The following is a 23,535-nucleotide window of genomic DNA, read 5'->3' on the forward strand; positions in this document are numbered from 1 at the left end:
GAATAAATAAATAAAAACCTAAAAAAATAAAAAAGGAAAAGATCTGTGCAAATTGCTGAACATAGTTTGTGATAAGTTTTTTAGAAATGTTGGTTACTATTATTTGTTCCCAATATCCTGCTGAACAAACTCTATGAATGAGCTTATTTTCCAATTCTGTGAATGAAGAAACAGATATTCTGAAATGTTAAGTAAAATTACATGAGCTAATGGGCTCAGGCTGCTTCATCCAAAATGATATATCTTACCTATAATTCTATATTTAGTTCATTACAATTTTTAGGTGATTTTTTCCTACAATTTTATCAGGAAACTGAGACTCAGAGAGTTTTTATAATAATGTTAAACATCTCCAAGTTACCAGGTCACAAAGCTGGGATTTGAACTTTATTCTTCCCAGATTCCAGATGTTCTTTGTTCATCACCTTGCTTCTCTGAGTACCACATGGTGTTGTGCTATTTGGAGAAAGGATTTAAGTATATAAGCAATGCTTTTTAATCAGTTTCATGGGTTTTTTTTTTTGGGGGGGGGTTAAAAAATAACAAAATAAATAAGATGATGTCTTTGTACTGAAGGTGGTAATAAGAAATAAGAGCAGGACAAGGGAATATAAAACAAACAAATGAAAATTCAGTGGGTAAGATTTTTTTTTAAAGAAAATATTTAGAAGCAGAGAAGAAAACACCCTTTGAATCCATGTAGGTTTGATGCCCATTTGTAATAACATAACAAGATATTCAGAAAATACTGTTTGGTGGTTACCAAAAGTTTTCATTAGCAAGCCAGAAAAGTAATCAAATCATTATGGTGTTAAACTCAGTAGTATTTATATTTCATGTATAATAGAAATTAAATAAGTGCTTACTGGATAAATCACATCAAATAATGAGGGTATAAAACAAAAAAAGAATTTAGATATCAAACTGTAATAAGAATAAGAACAAATTAGGCTAATTTTAAGTTGATAGCAAAACAAGTTTTTGAATACTTATACAACTAGAAACACTGACCAATTTTAATACTACCATTCTCTGCCATAACATAGCAGTTATAGGAGTCTGAGTTTATTGATGAAAATAAAAGTCACTATTTGAAAGATTTATATATTTTACTTTTATTTCCTTTTCCTTCTTAGCACCAAGTGATTTGCATCTAATCTGGGGAAATAAAATAAAATTAAACTTAAATCTAAAGTGATTCTAACTAGTTAATATATTATACAGTAACCAAATGATATAAATTGAAAGTATTTTTTTCTTAGTCTAACTGTAGAACATGTAGAATTTATTTTTTACACCTAAATTACCATGAAAATACAATAGCATATACTCTTTATTTCATATTAATTATTTCGCTTTGCATGAGTTTTGATTAAATAGAAAGATCATTATGTATCTCCCCTGTTCTGAAATAAAAGTCATACCTCTGACTGAATAATTGTGAGTACTACGGCCGATACTATCTTTGTGTGCTTCTGTATTTTCTTGCCTCAAGGATGATGCAGAATTTGTTTCAAAATGAATAATGTTATTTTAAGAGCAAATTGTGTATCCAAAGTTTATATCATCACCCATATAAACACAGTTACATCCCTCCTGAGTATAAAAAGTATGTGGGCACAGTGGCTGCCCCAGGGACTGAGAACAACTCTGGGTAAAGCATTCACATTTCCAATGCAGAGATTGTTCTCTTCACTTTCAATTTGCTTTTAATGGGATAACTATGGTTTCACTTACTGAGTGTTAAACATTTTTTATATTACACTATAAATGTGACTATTGAGGTAAAACAAAAGGAACAGTGTCTTACTTCATAAAATAACCTGGATGCTTGTATTAATACTTCCATGGAAATGAGTTCCTTACCCACTTGAATTCACTACATAGGCAGAGGATGAGCTCATTCTTTCCTGAATGCTGCTCAGGTTGCAACCTTTGTACAAGGATCTCATGTAGAGAGGATGAGTGAGTTCTGAGATCAACCTTGTCAAGAATAGTACCTAATTAGCTTGGAGGAAAGAGTACAACAATCTAATTTGTCTGCTTAGAGAGACGGGAGGGGCTTGTGCTAACTATGGCCCTGTCTGTGATTATACAACATTGGCCAGTATCATAAAAAGATTGCACTTTCCAATATGTGCTGAAAGCTCTATGAGAATCCATTAGAATACAACCTCTCTGATGGATTTTGTGGCACAAAACTAAATAATATTTACAGTGTCTTCTAGCCTACTCATATCAAATTTAAATCTCAGTTGTGTTTTACAGATATATCTAGTGAGGAAACTGGCATTTAATTTTTCACACTGTGTTCTGTCCAGAATATTGCAAGTGTCTTATATCTCTCTTTGGACTAACAAGTAGAGGAGAAGGAGATAAAGGGATAAATTACAAATTTTCAGGTACAGAGTAAGAGCCACCTAAGATTTTGACCATAGAAGAAGAGTTGTTACATGAAGACATAACAATTCTGATATTGGCAACACGATGTGAATCTAAGATTTCCAACTGATTAAAATAGAATATGGGAAAAGTTTATAGTACATAACTAATTTAAAGACAGAGGTAAATACTTGGTGAAGGTAGGTTTCTATTAGGTACCATGAAAGGTAAGGATGATGGCATGTTTTAGACCAGAGCTTAAGAATTATCAACATTATTTAAGGCTGTTTTCCTCCATGGATAAGAGAGGAGTGGACCAGTATAAACCAAAGGAATTAGACTTTGTGTCTTTCTATGACATTTGGGAAAATGCAAGTTGATATGAACTATACAGAAAAGTGGTAAGTTCTCAGTTATCAGTTTTTGCTTATCAAGCTTTTCACGAGTTAATGAGACAAATGTGGGTGAGTAACCTTCCTGAAAAAGTCTCATAGATGTTAGAATTGCTAACATCTAAGCTGCAAAACACTGATGGATCTTACTGGTGAAGATCCTTTTTTGAAAAATGGTTGTTTATTTTATTTATTTTTTATTCTAGTTAGAACATTTAAAATGATATCTGTCCTTTTAGAAAAATCTTATGTGTATAATATAGTACTATTAAATAGGCACAATGTTATACAATAGTTCTAGAGAACTTACTTAACTAGCATAACTGAAACTTTATGGGAAGTTGCTATTCAGTGAAGGCCCTTCTTTGGAGAACATAAGAAATGAGGATGTAACACCAGGCCAGACTTCCTGGCTCTGAATCTCAGCTTTGCCCCTAATGTGCTATGGGAGATTATTTCTCAACTGTCATCATAAGGTTATGTTCACTGCATATGGTAGTGACAATAAGCGTTTTAAATGTTCAGACTTCAATAAAGGCATTTTTGCTTAAAAGAGGAAAAACTTTTTTTAAAGACTTTATGTAGTTATTTGAATGAGAACACAAGCGGGGTAGGGTGGAGGAGAGGGACAGAGCAAGAGGGACCAGCAGGCTCACTGAGGAGCAGGGAGCCTGACGCAGGGCTCGATCCCAGGACTCTGGGTTCATGACCTGAGCTGAAGGCAGATGCTTACCTGACTGAGCCACCCAGGTGCCCCTAAAGAGGCAAAACTTTTAGAGTCATTCATTCTTATATCAGAGAATTGCAATGTTTATTCTACTTATTTTATCTGTAAGAGTTATAGTTTTATGTAGAGGTGGTTATTTCAACATTCAGGTAGAAATGTTTTCAGATGCTCTATCTGACCAAAAAAAAAAAAAAGCCTAGTATCAGTATGGGGTATTCCAATCCAAAACAGAGGAGTACACTGAGTGAATGTTGAACATGTCAACAACACATCAATGATACTCAGTTGATAAGTATTCGCTAGTTTGTTAACTTCACATATACAGAAGCCCTAATACCCACAAGGCTGCCTGGCTGTTATTCCCTCAGGGGATCCAAATAACCAGAGACTCAGAATCCCAGGGTTTCCACAACCAGTCTCAAGTCTTCAATGGAGTCTGTAAATAGAGAGAATTCTTTTTTGGTAGCCAAAAATATCCCACATATATTCCTGCAAGATTATTACTTCTCATGGAAATTCAGGCATTCACTATGATGTACCTGACTGTTCGAGATAGGATGAGTGACAGAAGACACAGGAAGAAAGCAACAAAGTAAAAAATCTGCAAAGTTAGAAAACTAGAAGAAAGAGAGGGATAAAAGATGCATGGACACAAGTTGTTTATATATCAATAAAAATATATACTTAATATATACTTAAAAAGAAAGAGAGGGATAAAAGATGCATGGACACAAGTTGTTTATATATCAATAAAAATATATACTTAATATATACTTAAAAAGAATATGGCCAAAGGCTGAAATGGCCAAAGCATCAATTATTAATGAAAAAAATTTCCCTGAATAAAATCATTGTATTCATCTTGTCCATCTCTGTAGTGACCATTGTTAGAGGTAATAATAATGTCAATATTAATAAGAGCTAACATTTACAAAGGACTTGCTGTGTGCCTGGCACAACTGACATAAAGATCATAATTATGAAGTTTACACAGATGTAGAAAATGGCTATAGTGAGTTATACTCTAAGCAGCAGGATTTCTTGCTAATAGACTGATTTCTTATTAGTCTCACAGAACATCCATTTCAAAAGAACAGAACATGAATTTCGTATTTTTAAGTGTGCTCATTGCTTAAATCTTCGCTGATAACCAACAACATTATTGGTGAAGCACATTGTCAAGTTCATATTAGATACACATGCATACATAAACACATATTTTGTAAATATATAAAGTATGCATGATTATAATTTTTTCAATAATTACCTTGTTGACATTTGCAAATATATCCATTGATGTGATCTTCACACTTTGCACCTTTTAGACATAGTGATGAAGAACATTCATTTATATAAATTTTACAAAATTGTCCAGAAAATCCAGGAACACATCTAAGAAAGAAAAGTAAAAAATATATAAATATATACATGTAATATGCATGATCCTATATTATGGAGTTAATATTTGTCATATTTGAATAAAATTAAGCACATGAAGTAGTTTTTCATTAAGGTTGATTTATGAGAGCTAATTTAGTTGATATTCACCAGTATCTTCAATGAAATTAAGGCCCATTAACAAAAAGCAACCAGAAACAAGGAAGGAGAACAAAAAAATGCTCAGGTATCATTGAGCTCAGTCATTCTAGATTTAATTCTTTCCATTTTATTTCAAATATATGTAGCTTGATAATATATATTTTTAAAGTATCTATTATCTATGCCAATATTATAAAGAATATTGACTAAAATTGATTATAAGATAGTTAATAAACTTTTATAATAGTGAAAACCTTGATAATTTTATAACATATTTCACAAATATTTATTTTTTATTGAAATTCCACTTAGTCAAAATATAGTTTAACATTAATTTCAAGTGTGCAATATAGTGATGCAACACTTCCATACACCAACCAGACTCATCACAAGTGCATTCTTTAATCCCCATCACCTATTTAAATCATCCCCCACCCACCTTCCCTCTGCTAACCATCAATTTGTTTACTCTAGTTAAGAGGTTATTTCTTGATTTGCCTTTTTTTCCCTCTATGATTGTTTCCTAAATTCCACATATGAATGAAATCATATGGTATTTGTCTTTCTCTGACTGCCTTCTATCACTTAACATAATACTAAGCATTTCGTGGGCAGCCTTGGTGGCTCAGCAGTTTAGCACCGCCTTCGGCCCAGTTGTGATCCTGGAGACCCGGGATCAAGTCCCACGTCGGGCTTCCTGCATGGAGCCTGCTTCTCCCTCTTCCTGTGACTCTGCCTCTCTCTCTCTCTCCTCTCTGTGTATTCTCTAAATAAATAAATAAATAAATATTAAGCATTTCACTTAGCATAATACTCTCTAGTTCCATCCCCCGATGCAAATTGAAAAATTTCATTCTTTTTTATGGTTGAGGGACTGGGAGGCCTATTGGAGGTTACTTTTTAAAAAGATATCTCTAGAAGACATTCAGGCTTTTGAAAAGACCTACAAAGGCTCTGAAGAAGAGCTGGCAGATATTAAACAGGCCTATTTGGATTTCAAGGGTGACATGGATCAGATCATGGAGTCTGTGCTGTGCGTGCAGTACACAGAAGAACCCAGGATAAGGAATATTATTCAGGAAGCCATTGATGCTGGCGAGATCCCCTCCTATAATGCCTTTGTCAAAGAATCAAAACAAAAGATGAATGCAAGGAAAAGGAGGGCTCAGGAAGAGGCTAAAGAAGCAGAAATAAGCAGGAAGGAGTTGGGCCTTGATGAAGGAGTAGATAACTTGAAAGTAATCATTCAGGGAAGACGGCTATGTGAAGGCAAGTTGGAAATTGGAGTGATGTAGCTGCGGGCCAAGGAGTACCAAGGACTGCTGGCAACCACCAGAAGCCAAGAAGAGATAAGAAAACCTCCTCCCTAGAACCTGCAGAGGGAACATGGTTCTGCTGACACCTTGTTTGGACTTCTAGGCTCTGGAAATGACAATAAATTTCTGTTGTTTGAAGCCAAAAAAAAAGGGGGGGGGGCATGCATGCACAACACATATATCACATCTTACTTATTCACACAAATATTTAATTATAAGATGATTCCTTAGTGAACCCTCTTACCCTAAAACTTGAGCAGAATTAAATTTATAAAATAATTTTAATTTTAGCATATAATTGGAACCAACATAGAAGGCAGCATAACATTTAAAATATTGGTTCTGCTTATTTTTGGCTTGATAGTAATATTACCTTTCACCTTGGAATTCTCTCATTCTAATGTGTTTTCTGAGATGCAGCAACACGCAGCTGGACTTTGCCTTGAAATGATATTGAACTGTGGTCCCAAAACACTATGTCTAAGTCCTAATGGTTGATAACTGTGAATGTGACCTTATTTGGAAAAAAAAAAAAAAAAAGTTCTTTACATTGTAACTAAGTTAAGGATCTTGAGAAGAGGTCACCTTCCATTAACTGGTTGGACCCTAAATTCAAAGGCAAGTCTCCTTATAAAAGTGGAAACACAATGGGGAAGGGCATGTAAAGAAGGAGGTGGAGGCTGGTGTCATGTAGCCCCAAGTCAAGGAATACCTAGAGCTTCTAGAAGCTAAAAGAGAAAACGTAGGATTTTTCTCTAGCACCTATAGAGAGAATGTGGCCTTGCTGACACTTTGATTTTAGATTTCTGTTCTCCACAAGTGTGACCAAATTAATTTCTGTTGTTATAAGCCACCAAGTTTGCAGTAATTTGTCATGCCATCCCTAGGAAACTAATACAGAGAATGACTATGAGTGCATCTGATGTGTTTTCTCTCCAGATGTTCTTTTAGGACTAATTTTATACAAACCACTTAGATGTCAGTTGTTAGACCATGGTCTAAGAAGTGATGGAGGATCTACAAACAATGATTAAAGTACAATGTTCAGGAGAGGGATTTACATATTTACTGAGTGTCTACAACATGACAGATCTTTTCTGATTGGGAAGGCATATAAAGAAAAGCAAAATTTTCTGTCTGCCTTCAAAAAACAACCAGCCTAGTTGGGAAAACAGACAAGTAGCAAATTGAATAATGTAACTAATATTATAACTAATAACTAATATAAAAAATAAAGTATAAAATAAAACATATGGATGGTGGCATTCCTAGCATTAGGAAGAATATATGCAATGGTGAAAGTAAGAAGAGTATAGCTAAATCCAGAAATTAAAGGAAGTTCTAAATGTCTGACAAGTAATGTGTGAAGGCAAGTCTGGGGTGATACTGGGAAAAAGGATAGATTAATAAATGGGGATAAGCATTCTATAATTATGGACCACAATTTTTATAATGGCTAATATTTACTGAAAAGTTATTTGCAAGTAACTTTTTTTAAGGTCATAGCACTAGTAAATAATATAGGTGGAATTTAAAACCAGAAAATGTTACTGCTTTGTACGCAACCTATGTCCATTGGCCAAATTTGGCTCTTTTTTTATTCCCAGCGCCTAGCCTTACCCAGCCAAAGCTAAAAAAATAACCATGTTAAAGAATCAAACATATTCCAGCAATCCTACTATGCTAGATCCTTGCTGGAACTAATTGAAGACTCCTGATCAACGAACAATACCTGATTTAATGATGTATGGATTTATGAACTCATTTTTCACTATGAGGTAAAATTCTCAATAATGAATTACTACTGAGACCATAAACCTTCTTCTCTTTGTAGCAACTAGAAATTTAATCCCTTTTAGAGGAAATTCACCATTGGTGGTGTGACCCTATGGAAAAGAAATAAACTTAGAGCTCATTTTGTTCATCACTGAAGTTTTCATTGCCTTTCCTTTAATATTATAAATTATTCTTCAAAAATGCTCTATCAATTTAGGTACTTTCTTTTTTTTTTCCAAGTTTGACAGTTGCTATCATTGTAAGAAATGCCTGTTTGTCCACATTTTAATCCACCGCAATACTAATAATGTTCTTAATTTCCAGTGTAAAGAAAAAAAAAAAAAACTAAATGCCTGGGGCATGTGGGTGGCCCAGTTGGTAAACCAGTTAACTCTCTGTCTTCTGCATAAATCATAATCCTGGAGTTCTGAGATTGAGCCCTGTACCAGACTCTCTGGTCAACAGGGAATCTGCTTCTCCCTCTGCCCTTCCCCCTGCTCATGCACACTCTCTAGCTCATTCTCTCAAATAAAGAAATAAAATCTTAAAAAAAAAAAAAAACTATATGCCTTATAGTTTTTTTTTTTAAGGAGATAGCTTTAAAATTTGTTTAATACTTTTTCTTAGAATAACTTTAGATTTATAGAAAGTTTATAGAAAAGTTGTAGATGTAGTTAAGAGTTTTCATATACTCCATAACCAGCTTCCTTTATTGTTTACATCTTACATTAATATGATACATTTGTCATAATTAATGATATAATGTTGGTATATTATTACTTAAAGTGCATGTATTATGGAAATTTCCTTAAATTTTACCTAATGTCTTTTTTTTTCTACTTCAGGATCTTATCCAGGATACCACATTACATTTAATTGCCATATCTCCTTAGTCTTCTGGACTGTGATAGTTTCTCAGACTTTTGAAAATCTCTAGAATTTTGAGGAATATTGGTTAAATCTATTGTACATTGTCTTTCAACTTGGGCTTGTTTGATGGTGTTCTTGTGGTTATACTGGTGATATGGATTTTGGGGATAAAGATCATAGCAAAAATTCATTTTCATCAAGTCACATCAAGTATACCCTTTAAAGCAAGTGGGTATACACATCCCACACTTAAGGATTGAAGAGTTATGCTCTATATCCTTAAGGGGCAAGTATCTACAACATAATTTGAAATGTATATTACAAACTTCATTATATAATAAACTTTGCTGGGATTTTGAGTGGTATTGCTTTGAATCTATAGATCAAATTGGGCAGAAAAAGGTTGGAAAGAAATGATATCTTAAAAATATTGAATGTTTTAATTAATGATTAAGAACTATTTCTTTTTTTAAGATTTTATTTATTTATTCACGTGAAACACAGAGAGAGAGGCAGAGACACAGGCAGAGTGAGAAGCAGTCTCCATGCAGGGAGCCCAATGTGGGGCTCAATCCCAGGACTTCAGGATCACTCCCTGAGCTGAAGGCAGGCGCTTAACCACTGAGCCACCCAGGCGTCCCTGAATAACAACTATTTCTACATTTAGTTTTTGAATGAGAAAGATCTCTCAATTTAATTAGATCATGTTTAATTTTTTTCATCAGTGTTTTGCAGTTTTTTACATATATTATTTTGGTATTGATATTACAGGTATTTTGTTAGCTTTTTAACTCAGTGTTTTATTTTTGAATAGTTGTTTTGTAAATGGTATTCATTTTTTAAATTTCTTTCTTTCCAATATTCCAATGTTTACTGAAAAAAATTAATAGATTCCTTGGAGTTCTCTAAAAATAAAATTATGAAATCTGTGAATAAAGACAATTCAATTTCTTCTTGTCCAATCTGTAAATCGTTTATTAGGTTAAGGAAGTTCCCACTAATTCTTAGGCTTTTTTTGGCAGCCTTCATCATGTATAAGCTTTGGCTTTTTTCAAAGGATTTTTGTGCATCTATTAATATAATTTTGTTTTTTCTTATTCATCTGTTAATATGATCATATGGTCAAATGATAAATGATATGGTAATATGACTGATATGACTATATGTTTTTAAAAATTATTTGTGAATATGATTAATTACATAGAATGATTTATGAATGTTGAACCAGCCTTGCTCTTCTGAAATGAACCCTACTAGTTGACTTCAGGCTTGAATATAGTTATCTTCTTGTTCTCTGAAAAGAGCTTATGATTTTAATTTTAAAAGTTTATTTTTTTATTTTTTTTTCCTTTTTATTTTTTATTTATTTTTTATTTTTTTTTAAATTTTTTAATTTATTTATGATAGTCACAGAGGGAGAGAGAGAGGGGCAGAGACACAGGCAGAGGGAGAAGCAGGCTCCATGCACCGAGAGCCCGATGTGGGATTCGATCCCGGGTCTCCAGGATCGCGCCCTGGGCCAAAGGCAGGTGCCAACCCGCTGCGCCACCCAGGGATCCCATTAATTTTAAAAGTTTAATGTTAAGCTTTTATTCTTTGTTCTTGCAAGGTTATGTGATATTTATGCACCTATTTGAATGATGAAAAGATTCTATAGATCTTTAAAATATAGAAATGTGTAACAATTTTTAGCCCTATACTCTACAGAAATACTTATACTATGACTAGCAATAATGTTTAATATTTGGAATAATTGAGCTATTGCTATTGCTATTGCAGGCAATTTAATATCATATATGTCTACTCATAAGCATTTTAATAGAATTTCTGATTGATTGAAATAATGTACCTAATTTGTTTATACAAAAACATGTATTAAGGAACTAATAAGACACTTCTGTACTCAAAAGTAAAAAGCTGGATGGACTGAAAAATTCAGTCCACAGAGGGGGAGTGCATGGGGCAAACCATTGACTCCATGAGTGAAGAGACAGGGAAATACAGGGAGTCCTGGCTTACTGGCATAGAGACTCACACAAGGAAATAGACATGGGGCACTATAGCTGGGGTAAAACCTGAACTGTAATTGATGATGCATTGTTGGAGGCTTGGTGTGGAACAATTCTGAGAGTTAAAAATTGTGCCGAGACTGAGTCTTATGGGGTATCACAATATTTTAAGATTTACCTCCAGCAGCTTAACCAGGTTTCCACAGTAAATATCAGAGAAAAATCTCCTCCTGCTTCTGCTGGGGGCAGGTGGGAGTGGAGGAACCATTCTGAAATACACCAGAGCACTCTGTTCTTAACAAGAGCTGCCCTCAGGAACAGGAACACTAGCTAACTAGAGCCTAACTTGCTGAGGTATTATTAGAACCTAACTGACCTAGGGAAGAGAAATACCCAACTCTAATTAATTCTAGCTTTCCAGGTGGAAGAAAGGAAATACCAATTCCAACCCACTCTAGTCATCCTGTCCCACGTTTGGGTCTAAGAAACACTTGTGAAGTACGCCATCCAGAGACAGGCTGAGAAAAAGACTGAAACCTAATCATAGGACTATAGAATGCCTCCTCACCTCCCACACTTCATCATCACTTTATTAAAGGCCTATTTACAGCAATGGAATATTATTCATTACTGAATAAAAGAGCTATCAAGCTATAAAAAGACATGGAGGGAATATAAATGCATAGTACTGAGTGAAAGATGCTAATCTAAAAATGCTACATATTGTATGATTTCAACTATAGCATACTAGAAAAGGCAAAACTATGGTAGAATTAACAGATCAGCGGTTACCAGCAGTGAAGAGGGAGAGGAGGGATGAATAGGGAGAGTATGGAGGATTTTTAAGGGCAGTGCAAATATCCATATGACATCTTAATGGATATATATCATTATACATTTGTCCAAACCATAGAATATACAACACTGAGAGTGAGCCCTAAGGTACACTATAGTCTTTGAGTGATTATGATGTATCAATGTAGGTTCATCTCCAATAACAAATACATTATTCTGGTGAATTATGCTAATAATGAAGGAAGCTATGCTAGTGTGGGGGCAGGAGGTGAATGGGAAATATGGAAAATCTCTATCTTCCTCTAAATTTTATTGTGAACCTAAAACTGCTTTAAAAATCTTTTTAAAAAAATAGTAGAAACTACTAAATCATGAAAATGTCACATTGGGCATTTAACATAAGATTGATCTACAATACTGGAGGAGAGGACATAAAATACAAATTGATTATGAAGCATAGAAATTTAAAAATAAAACATTGAAAGCAAATTTATAGGAATTAAAAAGAAACCTTCAGAGAGAGCCAATGTCATGCTTCCATTGATTACTTGGTATAAAAAAGTTAGTTTGAACTTCTATTCGTAAGTGGTAGGAGCTATCTTCAATGATCATTCAAATTGGAAAATACTGGGATCCCTGGGTGGCGCAGCGGTTTGGCGCCTGCCTTTGGCCCGGGGCGCGATCCTGGAGACCCGGGATCGAATCCCACGTCCGGCTCCCGGTGCATGGAGCCTGCTTCTCCCTCTGCCTGTGTCTCTGCCTCTCTCTCTCTCTCTATGTGACTATCATAAATAAATAAAAAAAATTAAAAAAAACAAATTGGAAAATACTGTTTCATCACCTGTCAGAGACAAGTCACAAATAGAATTATTAAGTATGGTTTGTAGCTATTTAGCAACCTTGCCTGGACATTTTTCTATAACCACTCTGCTGGTCCTACCTCCTCTACAAGCTCTTCTGGCAAATCCTCCTGTAGCTCCCCACTGTTGTTGCAGATACTGTTCTTTTGATATGGCTATTTTTTTCTCCTTGCATTTAATAAGATCAACATTGTGGTACTTCTATTCCATTATCTTCCTGTTCCTCTTTCTTAAAAATAATAAAGCATAATCCATGTCTCTTATTGTTCTTGTTTGTGCAGAGCTCAATGGATTCTACCATGCCAAAATAACCATTTGGGGGAATTTATCAAGTCAAACTATGAAACACATGACAAGGAAAGTCTGCAAACATATTAAATAAAATAATGCCTGGTATCATCCAATGGGGTGAGAGAGAAAAAGTAGTATTTAAAAACTGAATTTCCCTCTCACACAATCAGATTTTCCTTTTCCTTTTTTGGTTGAGATGTGTTACAACTAAATTTTAATGAGACTTATTTCAACTTATACACATTTTTAAATTCTTATTTTGCTTTAAAATATTTACTTTCCAAATTAGAAAGTAGAATGATTGCAATCTCTAAATTCCATTTCCCAGACTTTGGTAGTATAACTTAGTAGGATGTAGTTTAATAATTGTTAAGAAAGCAACCACATTACAGATTTTTTTCAATTGCAAAGCATCACATTAAAATTATCAACTTTAAGTGCTCAGAAGTTTGTTTATTCATTATTAGAAACTTTGCTGAAGCCAATAATTCTCAAGTTAGAATAGCTAAAAAGTATCAAATATGCAAATAAGTTACTTCATAGAATTTTAGAATCCTCACAGTTCTTTTCTGTCATCTACCTTTTTAAAAAAATAATCTATGATAACTTTATATGTCCATTTGCTTTAGAGTATGGCAAAATATGAGGTATTTATTCCTCTGCACATTAGACACTTTATAACTTTATAGGTTAGTTTTTAGAGATCCACATACTCTGAACATAACTTTTGTTTAATTTTCCTTGTTTGCTTATACCTTAGTCAAAAATTCACACGTTTTGGAATTTTTGGCTTATTTTCATGCACATAGCTATATTTCTAGAGAATAGCCATAGGCAAAACAAAACAAAATAAAATTACCTTACTCTCTCTCATCATGTACTCTGATGTCTTCTTTGTCGTGGATGATATACTAGATAATCAAACCGGAACTAAAATGGTCATATAACTGATATAGATAATGGAATCCAAATATTTTGATTAATATATTCATGCAAATGACTATGGATTCAGACATTGACTTTTTTCTCTCTTTTTCCTTTTATAGATATTTTGATATTGTAAACTACCAGATTCCTGGGAAACCCCACAGGAACACCAGGCTGTAAGTTAGAGATAGCCTAGTGAGTAGGCAAAATCAATAACCTGACCACAATGGCCTTATTTGTTCAAAAGATAATCAGCAGGTGTCCCGGCGTTTCATTGCAAACGCCGGGACACCTGCACCCCGATGTTTATAGCAGCAATGGCCACGATAGCCAAACTGTGGAAGGAGCCTCGGTGTCCAACGAAAGATGAATGGATAAAGAAGATGTGGTTTATGTATACAATGGAATATTACTCAGCTATTAGAAATGACAAATACCCACCATTTGCTTCAACGTGGATGGAACTGGAGGGTATTATGCTGAGTGAAGTAAGTCAGTTGGAGAAGGACAAACATTATATGTTCTCTTTCATTTGGGGAATATAAATAATAGTGAAAGGGAATATAAGGGAAGGGAGAAGAAATGTGTGGGAAATATCAGAAAGGGAGACAGAACGTAAAGACTGCTAACTCTGGGAAACGAACTAGGGGTGGTGGAAGGGGGGGAGGGCGAGGGGTGGGGGTGAATGGGTGACGGGCACTGGGGGTTATTCTACATGTTAGTAAATTGAACAGCAATAAAAAATAAATTAAAAAAAAACAAAAGATAATCAGCTATGTTACTTACCTATTTTCTGTACTATTCATTTGAGCACATTATATCTCCTAAATATTTAAAATCACAGGTATTTTAAATTCATGTGATTGATTTGTTTCAGAAATGGTGATAGATTGAAATCTAAATTATTATATGTATTCTCAAATGTGGAATTTAATTTTATTATAGCCTTAAGTAAATTGCACAAAGTATAATCCTAATTAATATATAAAATAAGTACTTTTATTAGTATTGCCTAAAGTATGAGTCTTAATGGCCATTTTTAACATTTTACTTTTAATTCTATTATCATTACTATTAATTATGGATACAAATTAAGAGAATATTCCTAGAAGGCAATTATTATAACATAAATATAAGTTTCTTGAGACCACTTTACAAATCAGAATATTGTCTAAATAGCTATTGAAATTATATATGAAGTAAAATAATTTAGATAAAAGGAACTGATAACTATAATTTTCAGTGATTGTGACTACAGAAAATTCAAAATGAATTTCTTTTTTAAAAAGATTTGAGAAAGAGAGAGAGAATGAGAGAACACATGAGTGGGGAGGGTCTGAGGAAGAGAATCTCAAGCAGACTCTCCACTAAGCGGGGCCAGACTTGGGAAGTGGCCTCAGGACCCTGAGATCACAACCTGCAGTGAAACCAAGAGTTTCGGGCTTAACTGACTGAGCCACCAGTGCCCCAAAATGAATGTCTTTTTATAGATGACATTATTTTATATCAGTTTTCAATACAACATTGCTTTAAATTTTAATCTTGAGGGTATTTAAGTTTCAGAGTACTAAGTTGTTCAGAGTACTTAGAATGTTCCATATGTACAAACTGAGACAAGGACTTAAACGCCAGTTTCTTATTTGGCAGGTGATACAGATAAGCAAAAATGAAGGAGTGGGGAAACTAAGACAGGGGAGGAAAGGCACTAGTTCACTCTTCACCAGAGTGTGAAATGGTACACAATCCCACTCTAGTGGTTTTAAAGTTATTCATATTTTTTCAAGACATAGAGCCTGATTCTCTCATTTAGTATGGACTGTACTTCATAAGTCATTGCTAATGTGTAACAATATGGTCAAAGTGTGCCTTTCTCACTCTTCTCTCTTTGGTTCTCTCAGGCAAGCTGGTTGCTATGTTATGAAGATACTCAAGTAACATGATGAAGAAGGCCATGTGAAAAAAGACTAAATTCTTTGGTCAACACACATGAAAGAACGACCTTTTCAGCCCATGCAAGTCTTCATATGACTAATCCAGCTAACATCTTGACTGCAACCTAATGAGAGATACTGAGCCAGAATCAGCCAGAAGAGCCACTTCTAGGATTCCTGAATCACAGAAACTGTGAGATAATAAATGCTTGCTGTTCTAAGCCATTAGATTTTGGGAGTAATTTGTTATTTAGCAATATATAACTATCCATTCAATAAGGACATTCTGAAGATCTGTGGAGAAGGCACATCAGAAGTTTTCTGGAATGACTGAGAAACAGAAATTTTCCATGGATTCGTTACCCCATTAGTCAAGGGTTGCCCCCAGGGCATAAACATATTCACAGTCTACACTGATTTATGAGTGGCTAATGGGTGTGTGCACTCAATAAGATCCCTCAGCTTCCAAAAAAAAAGTGTAAGGCATAAAAGTGGAGGTTGTTCAGGTGAGTAAATGTGTTTAGTAACTGCCCAGCACAGATGGGATGGGATAAAAGCAGCAAAAGCATCTGCTACAAATGTCACAGATGGAGTCCCAACTTACTTTGTATGTTAAATAACTTCCTCCAAAAAAAAAATTTAAAAAATGGAGGAAAGAATTCAATACACTTTAAACTACACTGAGATCTACTGATGAGAATTTTTTTCTTCTATATTCTGCTTTTAGAAATCTTCATTTAACATAAAAGAAAGTACACTCTTACATTGGGAATTACTTTTAAGAGATAATATGCAAACAGCTAGAACCAACCTGGGCAATGAAATTTAGCTTAATCTACTATAACTTCTTTTTTTTTTAATTTTTATTTATTTATGATAGTCACAGAGAGAGAGAGAGAGAGAGAGAGGCAGAGACATAGGCAGAGGGAGAAGCAGGCTCCAGGCACCGGGAGCCCGACATGGGATTCGATCCCGGGTCTCCAGGATCACGCCCTGAGCCAAAGGCAGGCGCCAAACTGCTGCGCCACCCAGGGATCCCTCTACTATAACTTCTATCACAGTGTCTATATTACTCTCTTACAATCAGAATGATTTTCTCAAAGTAAAATGTTCAATTATTATTAAGAAAGTTTGCTATATTCCAGTTAGCAAACTACTATTATATAGTTAATGATAGCTAACTTTTCTATCTATGTACAAGGCACCTTGCAAGGTCATTTACCTACATTTATCAATACCTAAAACATAATACAAGATAGATACTATTTTTAGGCTACCAGTGACTGGAACCCTCTATCTGGCCTAATTCTAAATTAAAAAAAATCCACTACTGGGAATTTACTCAAAGGAAATGAAAATACTCATTTGAAAAGATACATGTACCCCTATGTTTATTACAGTACTATTTATAATAGCCAAGCTATGGAAACAACCAAAGTACCCATTTAAGATGAATGGATAAAAAAGATGTGGTATGTATGTACACACACGCACGCACACACACACACACACACACACACACACACACAGAAGAATATTTATCAGCCATAAAAAAAAAATGAGATCTTGCCATTTGCAGCAACATGGATGGACCTAGAGCAACATGCTAAGTATAATAAGTCAGTCAAAGACAAATAGCATATAATATCACTCATATGTGGAATTTAAGAAATAAGATAAATGAATAAACAAAAAATAAAATAAAATAAAATAAAATAAATAAAATAAAATAAAATAAAATAAAATAAAATAAAATAAAATAAAATAAAATAATACTCTTAAATACAGAGAACAAATTGATGGTTGCCAAAGAGGAGGTGGGTAGGTAGAAATGAATGAAATATGTAAAGAGAATTAAAAGTACACTTAGCGTGATGAACAGTGAGAAATGTATAGAATTGTTGAATCATTATATTGTACCCCTGAAACTAAACAGGCACAATTTTAGAAGATTTCACTGGAAACACTGTTCCTATGGCAAGAGTTATTCCAAATCCTGATTCACTCAGAAACCAAGGTATGGAAGAAGTTTCTGATGAAATCTTTTTAAAGTTTTAGTTAAAAGTCTACAATTTGTACTGCCAGAATTGCCTAAATAACTATTCAAGAAATAGCTGGATTCTTCCAATATTAAAGAACACATGACTCTATAAGGCAACTTACTTGATTTCAACAGTTGTAGCTAAAAAAGTAAATTAATAGACTATCATTATTTTTTAATACTTACAAAGTCTCAAGTATTTTGCCATAGTATTATTATGGAAATGATAAACATCTTTTTCTTATTCTTTCAACCATTGGATGACATTCTTTTAACTGCAGAAATCCACAAGCTTTCTAATTTACTTTCTAAGCATTTGAAAGAAACTTTTGGTTTTGTCACAAAATTTTCCCATTTCCATGGGAAACTTGACAACTTTCTCAACCTATTCTTTATAAAGCACAGTTTCTAGAACCCTGTCATGACATGCCTGGAAGAACAGCTTGTTTCAACAACCAGATTTTTCCTCCTAACCTTCATGCCAAGATCACGCTTAATAGAGGTCCTATCCTTTGTGGCTATTTGTATATGTATGGAGATACATGTATGTCGCTAGAGAAATTCAGGTTATCTCCTAAAGAATAAAAGTTTTGTATTTTTTTTCCTGTGAACAAATTAGTTATCTGAGTAATATTGGAGGCAGTGTGTTTGAAGTTTTTAACATTCCACATTTCTATATTTCAAGTGTATTTTATTTTAATAACTATGTAAACATAAGCCTATGGTATACATGTATGTTTGTATTTATATATTTATATGATACAAGCTATCACAGAGTTATAAGGTGTAAAAAATTAAAAAGGAGATCAGAATTTCACATTAAATTGTGGAAAAGATTGGATTTTTAAGGCTTAAAAACATTGACACATATACATTTCTAACGTTTTTCTGACGTTTCACAAAGTACATATCAAATTATAAGTTTTATAGTTTCTCACATGCCCCCAACTTCAACATACGCCATATTTTCTTATTGCATCCTTTACCTCTCTTTTCATTACTGGTATTTTAGTGAAGTTATTTTAAGTCTTCCTCAGATTTCCCAAATCTCCCTCTTAATCTTTAATGTATAAATTGTTATCTCTTTAATGGTCTTTCATGTAATCATTCTTATTTTATTTTGTAATCATTCTTATTTTCTTATTATCTTATTTTCTCTTCTTCACTTTTAACACTTTTTTTATATTTAGGTTTGTTTTTATATAAAAATAACAGTTTTCCCTAAATTTTCACTCTAGGAAAACATGCCATGCTGTGTGGCTTTATGTACCATCCCCCTAGCCCTGTTCCTGTTTGGCCAAAAGCTATGGCCTTAGGGCTACCAAGCAGACAGGTGAGGGTGAAGACAGCAGATCCAGAAGGGTGAGCAGGGCCCTTCGGCAAAGGAGAGGGGGGGGGAGGGAGAGCAAGGGGGGGGGAGGGAGAGCAGAGGTGTCAAGCCTGCCTGGGCCAGCTTGGTGGCTGCTGAGGCCCTGGGTGCTGCCCTCACTGGTGGAGATAGGCTTCCAGCCAGACATCGCCAGTCTTCTCTAGTCTAATGCCCATGGGCACAGTGTACGATTGAAGCAATTCTCCAACAGAACTTTTGTCAATTTTATAAGATCTTGCATCTTTGGTAGATGATAAATTCTACTTTTAAGTTGATTTCCTTTGTATTTACATTGTGTCATCTGCCAAGGGGCAGATTTGTGATTCCTCAATGGATAGATAGTATTTACTTAAGAGGCATGTTTGAGTTGGGACTAATATTAAAGGTGAAATTTTTTTATTTCCTACACAATTCAATAGCAGCAAGATTTGGAAAATTAGCATTAAATAAGAAATCCTCATGGAATAGAAGGTCCCTTGTACTTAATTAACAGTATAATATGTATTGCAAAAATTATACTTTTGTAGTTTCCTTCTTTTAAGATACATATCAAAAAAAAAAAAAAAAAAGTCGGGATCCCTGGGTGGCGCAGCGGTTTGGAGCCTGCCTTTGGCCCAGGGCGTGATCCTGGGCTCCCGGTGCATGGAGCCTGCTTCTCCCTCTGCCTGTGTCTCTGCCTCTCTCTCTCTCTCTCTGTGTGTGTGTGTGTGTGACTATCATAAATAAATAAAAATTTAAAAAAAAAAGCCTGCATCATGGCAATTACCTATTTTCCATCTTGCCGCAAGGCATGGCAGAGAAATGGAAATGTATGAAATGTATTTCTTTCTAGATAATTGCTATTTTGGAAGTTCAATTTTAAGCTAAAGTTTGAATGTATATTCTAATTCAGCATGGAATCAGAAATTTCTAAACTTTTTAATTCTTCATTAATTGCTAATATAGCTAAAATGCTGAAAAACTCTCTAACATAAAACATCTATGCCTCTTATAATTTTCTGGGAAATAATAGAAGTGAATTTAAAAACTGACCACTTACCAGCTCAAATCAGATCATAGTTAATTGAAATCACTGCATAAACTAAACTTTAAGAAATGCCCGTGGGATTGTTTTTATGTGGATAATATAATTCTCTCAAGAGTATCTATGGTTTCAATTAGGCTTATTAAAATGCAGATTAACTATTCTGACCTCTACTTATTTACCAAACTGTATATTTCCTGAAGATTGTTCTTCTTATTTATAATTTTGTTATTAGAAAACTGAGTAAAGGAAAAGCAAATCCAAGCTCCAATTATAGAAATTGATTTACATAGCAGTCACATTTATCCAAAAGATGGGTAATGCAAATATGTCACCAACTCTATAAAACTCATAGCTGTGAAACAACTATGTTATAAAGTATTTTCATTTTTTTATTTCTAATATAAGTACGTTATAGTGTGAGAACATGACCTGTGTAAGCTCTTCTCAAACTTTAATGTATGTATTCATAAAGAATAAACTTTTAATAGACTGCTCCTTCTTGATATGGTGTTTAATTATGGATAGCTATATGTTGCTTCCTTAAGAAAGTTATTACCAGATTCTCTATTATATTTAAGAGACTGAGAATGCCAATTGTGTTTTTAATGAAATACACAAATTAATGTTTGTTTATTAGATGTTTATTAAATGTTTTTAAAATCAATAGATGTATACTTTTAAAATTACAATTCTTAAAATGTGTTAAAGGTCATGCAACTGGTTACTTTACCTCCACAAGAAAAAGCTCCTGTCTGGGATCAAGCAAAATCTATCCATTTTTCATGTTCTTTTAATTTTTAACATTTGTATTACTTTCATGCTTTAGGAGATTTCTAGAAGGTGTAAGTCATCAAACCTGTATATTTTCTTAGACTATCTTCATCTTGGGCTGAAAGAATCTTCCCTAACACCCACCTATCAACAAATAGTTTGTATTGGACAGGGAGAGTAAAGTCATAGCCTCAAAGTAATGAAGTATGCTCATTTTCAAGCAATTTTCCTTGACCATTATTTTTCCATACTGAGATTTTTAAGGGTGTTAGGAACATGACACAGGTGTTCCTAGTTCCCTACCAAATTGCTTTTTAATGACACTTGATTAACCAAGATATTTAATCCACTAATTTTTGTCTTTAACAATTGTATATGTATTTTTAAGATTTTATTTATTTATTCATGAAGGACAGAGAGAGCGGCAGAGACACGGGCAGAGGGAGAAGCAGACTCCATGCAGGGAGCCCAATGTGGGACTCGATCACGAGTCTCCAAGATCACGCCCTGGCTGAAGGCAGCGCTAAACTGCTAAGCCACCGGGGCTGCCCAACAATTGTATATTTTTAACAATGCTTTGGTTGCTTCAGGAACTTACTTTTTTTTTAAGATTTTATTTACTCATGAGAGACAGAGAGAGAGAGAGAGAGAGAGAGGCGGGGGCAGAGAGAGAAGCAGGATCCATGCAGGGAGCCCGACGTGGGACTCGATCCCGGGTCTCCAGGACCACGCCCTGGATTAAAGGTGGTGCTAAACCACTGAGCCACCCAGGCTGCCCAGGAACTTTCTTTTTTTTAAGATTTATTTATTTATTTGAGAGAGAGAGCAAGACAGAGAGAACACAGTGGGGAGGGGCAGAGGGAGAAAAAAGAACAGAGACCCTTAAGCAGACTCCGTTCTGAGTGCAGAGCCCCATATGGGGCTCAATCTCGCAATCCTGAGATCATGACCTGAGCCACAATCAAGAGTTGGTCACTTAACCAATTACACACAGACACCCCAAGAATTTTCTTTCTTGTTCATTTCCTTGTCCATTCTGTTAGTTTGCTAGGGCTGATGTAACAAAGTAACACAGCCTGGTTAGCTTAAAACACACTTTCTCACATTGTGAGAAATTTATTTTCTCACAATTCTGGCATCTGATGTCCAAGATCAAGGGGTCAGCAGGGCTGGTTTATTCTGAAGGCCTTTCTTACTGACTTATAGATGTTGTCTTCACTGGTGTCTTAACCTGATTTTCCCCCAATCTATTACCTCATATCTTCTTATAAGGATACCAGTCATATTGGATTAGGTCTCCCTTTTGTGACCTCATTTTACCTTAATTACTTTTTTAAACACCCGATCTCAAAATACAATCACATATGGAATTTGAAAGACACAGTTCATAATGCCCCTCTCTTATCTGTAAACAAAAGAAATCTACCACTCGATAATCAGGAAAATGCTAGGAATACACTCACAGGAAGGAAAGCATGAATTTTGAAGTAAAACTAAACATTAAAATATGAAAAAAGAAAACTTTAAAGCCAGTCTTAGAAAGAAATCAAAAGCCATTTTCAGAATCTTCACAAAAGTTTCCCTTTTCAGACACTAGTATTATATATAAATGTAAATCTTTTTCATGGTCAAGATTGTGTTTTTTTTAATTATGGTTAATTATTAGCATTAAATATTTTTCCATATTTATCACTATATAAGCCCCAGAGGTAGAATAGAAATTTATGTTATAAAATTAACATACCATAAATTTAAAAGCTCTCTGCATGCTTTTTGTGATAAGGGATAATAGGGGAAATCCCTACAATGAATCTCTACAATGAAGATTTGAAAATTCATGCAAAAGATAGAAAAATAGGCATTATTATACTTCTTGATGAAGACAAAAAAAAAGAACTCTTTTTGAGTTTTCCCTCCTGTTTTTTGGTAATCACTAAGAATTTACTATCTCATCTTAGGTAAATGGCTATGGGGGAACTCAGCTCAGAATCCAGGGTTAGGAGCTCTATTTAAGAAGCTTAGGATCTTTGGCATCTCTTCCAGTTAACTATGTAACATTTACTTTATGAAAAATGCTGAGTTCAAATGAAAGTTTGCCCAACCAAGTAGGGTAAATAGATATGTATTTTGTTTTTTAATTCCAAAGCTATATCACAATAGAACTGTTTAAAAAAATTATACTGTTTTGTCACTTGACATGGTTTACAGATTGTATAGTCCAGAGAGAAAATAAACAAAATGTGGAATTCTGTTTGGTTTGGAGGTGAGAATTTAACTCAAGCAGCGCTGATTAGTTTTCTTACAAGTTGATTTCATCTTTCTTTTGAATTGTAGTCTGAGTAGACGGAGGGTCAAAGTTATCATCAGCTTTCCCATTATGTGCATAGAGAGAGTTCACTTTTGAATTAAGCCAATATATACAGGGAAATAGAGTCAAAAGACAGAGAAATAATTTCTGGACTGCATCATCCCTGATTCCAGCTATGCCTAAAATTAGATTAATAAATGAACT

At 34.3% G+C, this 23,535-nt stretch overlaps 1 protein-coding gene across 1 annotated transcript in view; it reads right to left on the minus strand.

The window, feature by feature from the left end:
* The window catches only part of EYS (eyes shut homolog), a 1,532,152-nt gene that overhangs the window by 756,071 nt on the left and 752,546 nt on the right, over positions 1-23,535 (minus strand). Inside the window, exon 20 of the mRNA XM_038554428.1 lies at positions 4,769-4,893. Coding sequence (XP_038410356.1) covers positions 4,769-4,893 — 125 coding nt within the window. The remainder of the gene's footprint in view (positions 1-4,768; positions 4,894-23,535) is intronic.

This window comes from Canis lupus, chromosome 12, assembly GCF_011100685.1.
Source record: "Canis lupus familiaris isolate Mischka breed German Shepherd chromosome 12, alternate assembly UU_Cfam_GSD_1.0, whole genome shotgun sequence".
NCBI classification, from domain to species: domain Eukaryota; kingdom Metazoa; phylum Chordata; class Mammalia; order Carnivora; family Canidae; genus Canis; species Canis lupus.